The 12,512-nt window shown below is 39.7% G+C and overlaps 1 protein-coding gene across 1 annotated transcript in view; it reads right to left on the bottom strand.

The window, feature by feature from the left end:
• Positions 1-12,512, bottom strand: part of pik3r3b (phosphoinositide-3-kinase, regulatory subunit 3b (gamma)) — a 610,777-nt gene that overhangs the window by 226,292 nt on the left and 371,973 nt on the right. The window contains exon 7 of the mRNA XM_041207743.1: positions 10,552-10,637. Within this exon, the coding sequence (XP_041063677.1) occupies positions 10,552-10,637 (86 nt within the window). The remainder of the gene's footprint in view (positions 1-10,551; positions 10,638-12,512) is intronic.

Raw genomic sequence — 12,512 nt, 5'->3', positions numbered from 1 at the left:
TTTCGAGTAATGTACTTGCAGTGTTTGCTTTGTGTTCCTTTATTTAAAATGTATTTGCATACCCAATGGTTTGATATGGTACTGAGCTATATAGTTCTGTATTTCCAAGGTTAGATCTTTGTTTTTTTTGCAGAGTTAGTTTGTCCCAGCCAAGGCAGTGCTGATAATTAATGCAGCCTCCTGGCTCAGAATCAGTTTTAGTCTGATTCTGTCTCTGTGAAACATCTCAGGATGAGTTCCTACAGGCGCTATATTAGTTCAAGTTGTTGCTATTCTGCTAAAGTCTGGAGTACAGTAAGCAGTCTGATGCATAGATATGAAGTTCACTCTGCTCAAATTTCTGAGGTCATAAATTACTCATTCTTTATGTAGTTCTCAGGGGAGGGCTGAATCTTTGGAAATGTCATCCTTTAGATAAAGCATTAAGCTGGAGCTGGGTGTGAATGCCCTTGTAGTTTAGGTGGACACAAAACATCACATGATCCAAAGAAGTACAGAGAGATCCCTCGGCCAACATTCCTCCCTTGCCCAAAACACTAACAACTGATTGATTGTTCATTCATTTTGTTGCTGTTTCTGGAACCTTGCAGTGCCAAAAATGGCTACCCTCCCTTAACTCCATAACAGTAGTGATTAAAGTACAATTCTTTTGTGAAATGCTTTGAAATAATCTGAAAGTTGCTATTTAAAAGTCTTTTATTCCTTTCTTTCTTCAGGTAAATTTGATTCTACCAGGTGCAATAGCTCTATTAAGTAGGTTGTGTGAAGATGTTACCTAGTACAAAAAGCATCATTTGATATCAGTTGACTCATTTAAGTTGCTTGCAAAAACACACCAAACTATATATTTTGTCACATCAGATTCTCGAACAGTCCTGCAGGTCTATTTCTGCCTCTAAATATATGTCTTTGTTTTACAAATCATGGTCAGCACCCATTCAAACTTGTTAATTGAAATGGCCTCAGTCTGTGCCTTGAGAGAGTCGTTATAAAACTGTTGGGAGTTCTGTTACACTGGAAACTAGTAATAACGCAACCTGGTTAGAGGCCTGGGCACAGGGTAAGTGTCCACCCTTTCAGCTAGGAAATGATTTGTGGTATGGGGGTGGAAAGGATGGAAGAATCTAAAGGGAGGAAAAATAATAAACTGGGAGTGGGGTGGAAATGCCAGACATTACAAGAATTATGTATGTAGGAGTGAATGTGCACTGGTTTGAATTTTAATGCTTTTAACATTTGGCCCTAAGGCTATAAAAGCACTGAAAGCTTAGTTAATTGAATGAGTTCATCCAAAAAGTTTTTTCCTTGTTGAAATCAGATGAATTAGCATAGAAATAAAGCTTAACTTTTCACAGCAGTAAAGATAAGCAGGAGAGACCCCTAATTGTTCAGACTCGGTGTTGGCTTCATGCTAGTTTTGAGTCCACAGGGACAATTAATGTCTAGCCTTCTCAATGTTACATTTGTCATCCAATATACCAATGACATGTCTTGGTCCCCAGACATTTGCAAATGATCTTGGATCAGATAAAGGCCTTTTGATAAACTTGCCCAAAACTAAGGCCAGTTCAACACAGTGCCCTTAAACACCATTTTTCTAAAATCTCCTCACCTGAGCTGTGTGAAAAGCAGGTAAAGATTCAATTTCCTGCAAGTCATTTCAGAGCAGAGCCTCATAAATCACACTAGCATCTGCGTTGTCATTCCAAATTACAGTTGACATAGGATAAGGGCTGGCTGGCTATCTGGACTTGGTCTCACTCTGTAGCAAATGCATCAATGACCCTGGCTTGAGCTATGAGCTGCATTTCCAGTTGTTCTGACACCGTGGAGAGTCAAACTTCACATCCAGACATTTATACCAACAATTACCATACGAGAGAGAGCTTGTTGAAAATCCAACAGTGAATGGCTTTTTAGATACTCATGGCACTTGGTGGGGAATCATCAAGGCTACATTAGAAACAACAAACTATTAATATAATAAATTAATGATGCCTAATCCATGTAAAACATTTTATAATATCTTAATGTGACTCAAAAAGCTGAGTGCAATATTGTTTTTTGTCAAGGTAAATAAATATGCAAATGCTTTTTGTAAGTTCTGAATCCCTCTTACGTCTTCTGCTCCTTCAATTAACAGTTCAATCATTTGACTTCCTTTGCAAATTTTTCAGAACTATTTTCTGTTGTACAATATCTGCAAAAATGATGATTGCACAAAATATTAGATATTGTACGTTAAAGTGAAGAAGTGATGTTTGCAGTTAATCAGAATTAATCGAAAAATGTAAGCTTATTCGGCAAATACGTTCCCTTGGCTCACAAAATAAATGTTTTCTTTTTAAAAATCTGATGGAGCAAATGAATCCTTTGTTTAAAATATGCATGTATGAAGGGAGTAATCTCATTGAGGGATTTTGATGTATACTGCAGCAATTTATGACAGTCACCTGAATATTGCTTTTCTGCAGAAATGTTCAGTGTTTAGGACTTCACTTGTTATCAAGCAGACAATGACAGCTGTTGCGCTCTGTAGAGTGATGCTGTTTGGTGCCAGTGATCATGAAGTAATTGCTGTAATTTAAAAAAAAAATCTTTCATGGGATGTGAGCGTCACTTGCAAGCAGCATTTGTTGTCCATCCCTACTACCCTTGAGAAGGTGATAGTGAGCTGCATTCTTGGATTTCTGCAGCCCATCTGGTGTAGGTACACCTACAGTGCTATTGGGAAGGAAGTTCCAAGCCTTTGACCCAGTGACAGCGAAGGAACAATGATATAGTTCCTAGTCAGGATGGTGTGTGGCTTGGAAGGGGAGTTCAACAGTTAAGCAGAAGAAAATAATACATTACATTGTACAAAACAGCAAATACCTAGGAGGAGTTAAAAGTGTTCAGAAAACATTTACCATATTACTATTTTTTCCTGACATGATTCACAATGCCAGAACAGCCAAGCTTAAGTTACAGGATTGAAATATTTTTCCCTATTAAGTATCATTCTAAAGTTAAAAGGGTTATTTGTACATCCTTATGAAAACCAAGGTCTAATGTTGTGTTTTAAACTACAAGCACAGTGGAAATAAAATGTTATTTTTCCAGGTATGTTGCAATGTTGCACAATTATGCTGAGTGGTGACACACCAGTTCTGTTATTCTTTTCCATTGAATTTCTGACGCATGTGACATCACTTTGGAGAGCTACAGAGCAAGATCTAGAAACCTCTCTCTGGGAGAGAAGATGATTCATGGTTCACTCTCAAGCATATCTTGAAACTTGGCCCTGAGTGGCATGGCAGCATAGTGAACTAGTTAATCTCTTAATCATATTGTTTATGTCCAGGATATTAGGGGCAGGGAAGGAGAGTATCAGAGGATTCACCTTAGATCTTTTCCTTGCCATTTTTCTTCAGCTGATTTTTTTCTTCTTTCTAGAAGTTTTGACTTCTTGTCAGTAATGGTGCTATGGCCACCAAACCCCTCTGATCCTTCATCTAGATGGCTAATCATGTTGTGAGCCTTGAGGATAACTGACGTATTATTTAACTGTGGGGAAAACAAAAGAGCAATTCTATTCTTGCCTGATATCTCTACAGGCACACTTCACAGCAGGATAGCAATCAGGAGCAGGAACCCAAACCTCTACACTCTTCTCTAGCCTAGGATTACTGGAACAACCAAATGACATTCCTTCTGAGCTATGCTGACTCAGCAATAATCAATGGTCAATCCTGGAGGTTTTCTAGACTGTATGGCTCACCTACTCACTCAGTAAACTGACGAAGCCATTGGCAAAAAACTTCAAAGAAAATCAGTTGGTCCGGTTGGAATATTCACAAGACATGAAACATTGATTCTACTTAACATTTTCAGAAGAACAACTGCATACAAAGCGTGGGCTACTTTTCTGTAGACGTCAGCAAAAGCTACCAATCCTTCTTTGTAGGGCCTCCATGAAAACACATCACCAACACAGCGTGGCCTCTGTTCGTCATTTAATCATCCAAACTAGCACTTTGCTACTTAATAACATAGAAACTCCTTTGTTTCTTTTTAAGTTTCCTTTGTCACACAGCACAACAGTTGGAGTCAAAAATAATCTGTTTGTCATGCAATAACGTCCAGATGGTTGCTTAACTGCATATTATCAACAATCATGGAACTGTATCATAGGTCAAAGAGTTCTTTAGTCATTCCACACAACACAACAAAAACTGAGAACAGCACAAAGGAGCTAGCAGCAGAGTTCAGAAAATATATTCCTACCGAGAGAAGACTATGGGTAGCATCAAATAAGAGTTTTAAATGGCTGCAAACAATTTTGAGATTTATAATAAAGCTGAGATTTCACTTAGCTCCAGCCACAGACAACATATTCTTATCTGTTAACCAGGAGTACCTTGTATACTGATATCTCCTGGATGGCTGCTCTGTGAGAGTACTTGCAGGACCCATCATTTAATAGGGATAATACTCTGGAAGGCCATTAATGAAATTCAAAGGGAAGAGTAAGTAACATTTCCCCTGCTGGTGTGAGTTGTCCAACATAATGTTGTTTCAAACATGGGTGGGACATCAAATTCGTGACAAAGTCAATGATCTTTAGTACAAGCAGAAATCTAGGAGAGTATCATATATGGCAACTGAAAAGAAACAACAGCTGTTCAAAGAGAACACAAGGTTTACTTAAGCTATTATTTAACATTGTTTTATCTATAGTCCTTGGTCCAGGAAAGCTCTTCTGTGTAAGTGAAACCATCATGTTAGTACTTAGCAAACAAATTAAGAAAGCTATGGGCCCTCCCTTTTTATAACAAAAGAAATGTGAGCTCCGTTTTGCTCAGCTTATGCATCTTTGGTAGATTTCTCACACAATTCATGCTATGGTTACATATAAGTGAAGTAAACATATGAATGGGCTACTTCAAAATAAATGATTGTGCAGAGTAATCCAAAGGGACCTGGGTGTCCTTGTTCATAAATCACTGCAAGCTAACATGCAGGTGCAGCAACTAATTAGGGAGGCAAATGGTATGTTGGCCTTTACTGCAAGGGGATTTGAGTACAGGAGTAAAGAAGTCTTGTAGAAATTGTATGCAACCTTGGTGGGACCACACCTGAGCTATTGTGTACAGTTCTCCTTAACTAAGGAAGGATATACTTATTGAAGGTTCACCAGACTGATTCCCGGGATGGCAGGATTGTCCTGTGAGGAGAGATTGAGGTGACTGGGCCTGTATTCTCTAGGGTTTTGAAGAATGAGAGGTGATCTCATTGAAGCATACAAAATTCTTGCAGGGCTTGACACGATAGATGTAGGAAGCATGCTTGCCCTGGCTGGGGACATAGTCTCGGAATAAGAGGTTGGCCATTTAGGACTGGGATGAGAAATTTCGTCACTCAAAAGATGGTGGATCTTTGCAATTCTCTACCCCAGAGGGCTGTGGGCGCTCAGTCATTGAGTATATTGAATGAAAGGTCGATAGATTTCTAGATATTAAAGATACCAAAAGATAAGGGGGTAATTCAGGAAATAGGCATTGAGGTAGAAGATCAGATATGATCTAGTTGAATGGCTAAATTCGAGGGGATCAAATGGTCTACTCCTGCTCTTATTTCCTTTCTTCCTATGTACTCCTGGCTGGTCTACCATATTCTGCACTCCCATAAACTTGAGGTCATCCAAACTCTGCTGCCCGTGTCTTAACATGCAGCAATTCCTGTTCTCCTATCACCCCTGTGCTCAATGTCCCACATTGGCTTCCAGCCAAACAGCTTCTTGATTTTAAAATTCTCATCCTTGTTTTTAAATCCCTCCATGGCTTTGCCCCTCCCTAGCTCTGCAATCTCCTCCTAGTCCACACCCTCTGAGATATCTGTGCTCCTCTAATTCCGTCTTCCTCTAATTCTGCATTCCCAATCATAGCTGCTCCACTACAGGTGGTCACACCTTCAGTTGCCTAGGCTCCAAGACCTGGAATTCCCTCCCTACACTTCTCTGCCTCTCTACTTTACTTTATTCCTTTAAGATGCTTCTTAAAACTTACCTATTTGCCCAAGCTTTTGGTCATCTGTCCTGACATCGCTTTACGTGGCTCAGTGTCATACTTTGTTTTATAATGCTCCTATGAAGTACCTTTAGGTGTTTCATTACATTAAAGATGCTATATAAATATAATTTCTTATTGTTGTAGTCAAGTACATGAAATATAATCTACATATTAAAATGAAAACTAGTCTAAATAATTGGAAATAAACCAACAAAAACTGACATGCTGGAAGACATATAACTCTTAAAAAGAATTAATTACAGGTAACTACAATCCTCTGTTGCTCAGCTCTAAGAACATAAGAAATAGGAGCAGGAGTAGGCCATTTGGCCCCTCAAGTGTGCCCCACCATTCCAGAAGATCATGGCTGATCTGCCCCAGGCCTCAATTCCTCTTTCGTGCCAGTTCTTCATAAACCTCAACTTCCCGATATTTCAAAAATCTATCTACCTCCTCCTTAAATATTCTCAGTGATCTAGCCTCCACAACTTCCTGGGGTAGAGATTTCCAGGCATTTGCTACCATTTGAGAGAAGAAATTCCTTTGCATTTCAGTTTTAAATGAGTGTCTCCTTATTATGTAACTGTGTCCCTTAGTTCGAGATTTCCCCACTAATGGAAACATCTTCTCAACATCTACCCTGTCAATCCCCCTCAGAATCTTGTACATTTCAATAAGATCACCCCTCATTCTTCTAAACTCTAATAAATAAAGGCCTAATCTGTTCTACTGGGCCACCCCAACATGGTCCCACTCCTACGTGACTCAATGTATTTAAGGCTTCTTTTCCTACCCCCTCAGTCGCCTTTAGTCTTCCAAAGAATTTCTGTGTTGCCCGTCTCCTCCCCTTTTATATACTGCATCTTGATTGGCGCGGTTCAGCTTCAAATTCTGTGCTAACGACACCCATTTCTACTCCTCCACTATTTAGTTCAAATCCACGTCCACTTCTGTGCAATAATGCCTGTTATGGACTTAAGCAAGGTAGTATTTCAAGGCTCTGTATCTCTGTATGTCAAGAAATGTATAACCTCTGCAAAACTTGACTGCCCAGAAGCTGATTAAACAGTGCTGCAATTGGAAGGGTTGAGAAGGTGGTGAGTGGGGGAAAGAGGGAGGAAGGGGTGGGGTTGTTGTGCGAGGTGGCACAGTGTGATGATGGTTATGGTCTTTGGCAGCGACATCTTATAAATCCCTGCAGATGGATGATCAGCAGAGATTCAACTGGCATGAGGTTGGCAAAAATTTTCCAGCTGGTACTTCTACCTACTGATCCTATGCAAATGAAGTGCTTTTCCAGCGATATTGCTTCTTTTGCCAATTACCTCAATCTTCTCAATGCTTTCACCCAATAGGAACAGTTTCTCCTTATCTACTCTATCCAGACCCCTCCTGATTTTGAGCACCTCTATCAAATCTCCTCTCAACCTTCTCTTCTCCAATGAAAACAGTCCCAACTTCTCCAATCTTCCTATCTAACTGAAGTTCCTCATCTGTGGAACCGTTCTTGTGAATCTTTTCTGTGTTCTTTCTAATGTCTTCTTAAAATGTGATGCCCAGAACTGGATACAATACTCTAGCTGAGGCCCAACCAGTGTTTTATATAGGTTTAACATAGCTTCCTTGCTTTTCTATGCCCCTACTGATAAAGCCCAGGATGCCGTATGCTTTGTTAACCACTCTCTCAATCTGTCCTGTCACTTTCAATGATTTTTTTTAATCATTCAAAGGATGTGTGCTTCACTGGCTAGGCCAACATTTATTGCCCATCCCTAATTGCCCTTGAGAAGGTGGTGGTGAGCTGCCTTCTTGAACCGCTGTAGTCCATGTGGTGTAGGTACACTCAGTGCTGTTAGGAAGGGAGTTCCAGGATTTTGATGCAGCGACAGTGAAGGAACGGTGATATATTTCCAAGTCAGGATGGTAAGTAGTTTGGAGGGGAGCTTGCAGATGGTGGTGTTCCCATCTATCTGCTGCTCTTGTCCTTCTAGATGGGAGTGGTCATGGGCTTGGAAGGTGCTGTCTAAGGAGCCTTGGTGAATTCTTGCAGTGCATCTTGTAGATGGTACATACTGCTGCCACTGTATGTCGGTTGGAGAAGGAGTGAATGTTTGCGGAAGGGGTATGCTGCTTTGTCCTGGATAGTGTCGAGCTTCTCAAGTGTTGTTGGAGCTGTACTCATCCAGTCAAGTGGAGAATATTCCATCACATTCCTGACTTGTGCCTTGTAGATTGTGGATTGGCAGTGAATTACTCACTGCAGGATTCCTAGCCTCTGACCCGCTCTTGTAGCCACAGTATTTATATGGTTAGTCCCGTTCGGTTTCTGTTCAATGGTAACCCCCAGGATGTTGATAGTGGGGTATTCAGTGATGGTAATGCCACTGGATGTCAAGGGGCAATGGTTGGCACTTGTGTGGTGCGAATGTTACTTGCCACTTGTCAGCCCAAGCCTGGATGTTGTCCAGGTCTTACTGCATTTGAACATGGACAGCTCCCTCTCCTCCTGCACTTCCTTTAGAGCCGGGCCTTTTATTTTAAATTGTCTCTAAACTTTCCCCTGACCAGAAAGAATCACTTCACAATTTTCTGTATTAAATTTCATCTGTCACCTGTCTGCCTGTTCCAACTATGTCCTTTTGAAGCTCTCTGCTATCCTTCTCAGAGTTCACAAGTTTTGTATCATTTGCAAATTTTGAAATTGTGCCCTGTACACCAAGATCTACATCATTAATGTACATCAGGATGAGCAGGGGTCCTAATGCCGATCTGTGGAACTCTACTATAACTCTTTCTCCAGTCCAAAAAACAGCCATTCACCACTTCACTTTGTTCAGTGTCACTCAGCCAATTTTATATCCATGTTGTTACTGTGGCAAAGGGTTAATTTGTAGATATTTTTGCATTAGAAATTTTTCAAGTTGTAGGGCTGACATGGGGCAGTGTTTTCACTTACAGACCCACATGCAGTGTGAACCTGGCGCCATGTCAGGAAGCTAGAAGTTAGTTAGTGGCAGAATACCTGCCCTTCCTTTCACAAAGTTCCTCACAGTTCTCTTGATGGCCTTTGAATGAATAATGAACAAGAAGCACAGTCTGTGAAGTCCCCTTTCTACTTTGATCAGGAGCGAAAGGAAGCAGAAATGTATTTCCCAACATCAAATAAAGTTACCTATCCAACATAAACTTAATAATATGAGATTGTCTGCAGTTTCCAGCTATAAAGTGCCTGACTAAAATTCATTTATCAACAGACTACAAATTGCTACAAATGGACCATCTGCAGAACAAAGCCAGCAGCCAGCAGGTAATAGCAACTCAAATGATTTTTCAATTAAGAATTATCATATAACAGCAAATGGCTGTCATCCAGTTTTGTCCCTAGGAATGGATGCAATAAAACGCTGAGGTACACGGCTCCCAGAGTTGGGTTATTTCTTGAAGCAAGCCTAGTTTTAATGCTCAAGTACTATAACAAGATGATGGGACGAAAACTGACTATGGACAAAGTATTCCATTTTGGCACATCTTTGTCACTATACATGTTACGCTTCATTCATTTCAGATATACAGTTTCACTCATTCTCCCCTAATATACCTTATATAAAAGACGTAAGGCTGATTCAATAATAGAGAAAACCTACGAAATATTTTTCCAGGAAGAAGTCCATTGTCCATCATGAATGTTCCTAAAGCAATTCATTGTGAAAATTTACTACCTCAATATCTTTCACTTATATAGCACTTTTGACATAGAAAATACATCTCAATGCACGTCATAGAAATGTACTCAGGCAAAAAAAAATCGACGCTAACTCAAACCAGAATTGGAAGATTCTATTGTCTTGCTAATTTAAAAAAAGTCCTTTTTATTCATTCCATTCATCCCTTCTTCCTTTCCTTTGCCAAAAGTGCTAACACCTGCTTGGCACGCACTGCCCCCATTTGTGTTTTACCAACTAGCCACTTAAAGAATCAATGTGGTTATTCTTTGCCTGGATCCAGTTTAATCATATAAAAAGTGATGGTATAGATTAGGAGAGTTAAAGTGCACTATCATTACAAATAAATGTTTAAAGATATATCAGCAATGCCCAAAATTGATACAACGGTGCAAATTTAAGTATCAAACACAGTCAAATGCCACTTATGTGTAATGTTATTATGACAAAATGTTGTCCCTTCTCAAACAAAAATGCATTGCTGAGTATTTTCTCAAAAGACGATATCCCTTACGTAGGTTGAAATGCCACGTCTGCATGCACCTTCTCATACAAATCCTCCGTGACTTATGCATGCTCCTTGAAATTTAAAGAAAGTTGATAATATTGAAAATAGCTTCTGTATCTAAATTGAATCTGTGTAAAGGCCAACAAAGAGTCTATTGTAACCATCTGCTATCTAAGACATATATAGAAATACCTCAAAGCGCTGGGTTACGAAAAAAAATGAATCTGCCAAGGAAATTTCATAATACAGAAAAAGAATATTGGCTTCCTACCTGGTGCAGCTTGCATTTCAGCCAGGCCTCCAGTCATTATAAGTGCCTCAATGATCTTGATGTGGTGCTCTGGATTCACATCAGCACTGAAAGCAAATATAACCAGCATTTAATATTTCTGTATACATTCATCCTGATAGAATTTCTGGTTCAAGCACAATTTACAACACTTGGCCTGACATAGGCATTCTAAAAATTCTTGCTACTGACTTAAATTTCCCAAACAGAGAAGTGTTTAATAAATAGCGATCAAGAGTTAGATGTGGAAACACTGCAAGTCACGGATAGAAATTCAAATAAACGCATTCTTCCCACAGCTTCCTATGCTTTTTCAGAGCTGCTGACAAAAGCTTATAATCTCACGCCAGCTCAGAGCTCTGCAACAAGTACCTTTCATTAATCTATGCTGTGTTCTGTGGTGTATCATACCAATATTGAATTCTACTGAAGACTGCATGGGGGTAGTTAGCCCTCGAATGGAGAATATATAGTCACCATCTCCGTAACTGCAGCAAGTTTATCTCCTCTTACCAGTTAAACATAAGTAACTAAAAATGAAAATGTGCCAAACTTAACTTTGGTTAACTTCTCATGACCACTACGCCACCTGCACCCCCCACCCCCAAACAACCCTCTCCTCCACTACAAGTCTTCTATTCCTCCTCTGCACTTCAGGCTTTGAAAAGCTAATCTCTACAGCCAGTCTTGATTTACCTTGCATTCTCTCCTACCCTTTTCAAACTTCATGATGTTCTGTGCTCTGGGTACTGGACCGTCGTTTCTCCATTTTAAAACACACATATCCGAACTTAGCACCTTTTTTACAGCTCATAAAAGTTGCTGATGGTCTGAACTATAACAGCAGTACAATACTTTGTACAAGTGATGCAGAGAGAGTTTCTTGGTAGATAAACTGACATTCTTACACTTCAGTTAGCTGCAGTAAAATATCTCATGCCCTGACCGCAGCAATATTTTTTTGCCCAATGGAAAAAAATGTCTATGTCAGATAAGATCACTGCAGTTTATACTGTCAATCCCCTTGCCCCTCAGCTACAAGACAGAAGTCAACCCACACAGGTTGGTCTCTTTTGGACAGATGTGTGGTTATACTGGAGTACAGCATAGCCCTATTACCATTGCTACACAGTTAGAAGCATCCAGACATAGGTATTGCATACAATCGCTGATAATTAATAAGAACTGCTAACTGAACAGATTATATGCTACTTATCTTGTCTGATAGTTCCAAACAAAATAATCTTCCAAAAAATACAAAAATATGGAGAACCAGTCACACAAACTAATCTCATAAGAACAGCATTCAGAAAATCTGTTTTACAGAATGGCTCATTATCAATTCATGTGCCGGTCACTGTGCAATAAACAATAAACACTGTGGATAGATTAACCGCTGATATATCATCACATTTATTTGCAGCTCCATCATTGATACAGAACTCCCACAAGGTGCCTTCCCTGAAACTTTCCCCTTACCGCAGCATTCCTGTAGCTCTGAGCAACAGTGTAAGAGTGAGAATTTACTATATTACCTCACAGTATCAAGAAAGCACCATGGATGCATGAGTGTAAATCAGGCCATCGAGGAAAAGTTGGCACATTGCATGCGGTTTGAATCAAGTGAAAATCCTCAGCAGCCAAATGTAATTAGAATGTGCAATCTCATAAAACATCGTGTGACTAACACCTTGTTCTGTTGTCTGGATGAGGCCATATCAGTCAGCATGCACCTAATGCATTAGACAATTGATCAGCATTTTCCAGACCTTTCCCCAACATTTCCCTGACATCTGACCATGTAAATGTGCCAATGTCAGGTCCTGTTACTGAGATAAATTATTTCGAATTCAGCATAATTAAAACCATTTTACTTTAGTGGTTTGACTCAATAAAATGTAATGAACGAACTCTGAAACTTACACTCTATTCCTTCTCGAAAT

This window comes from Carcharodon carcharias, chromosome 16 (assembly GCF_017639515.1).
Source record: "Carcharodon carcharias isolate sCarCar2 chromosome 16, sCarCar2.pri, whole genome shotgun sequence".
Lineage (NCBI taxonomy): Eukaryota > Metazoa > Chordata > Chondrichthyes > Lamniformes > Lamnidae > Carcharodon > Carcharodon carcharias.
Note: the sequence above shows the minus strand (reverse complement) of the source record. Positions and strands in the feature narration are given on the sequence as shown.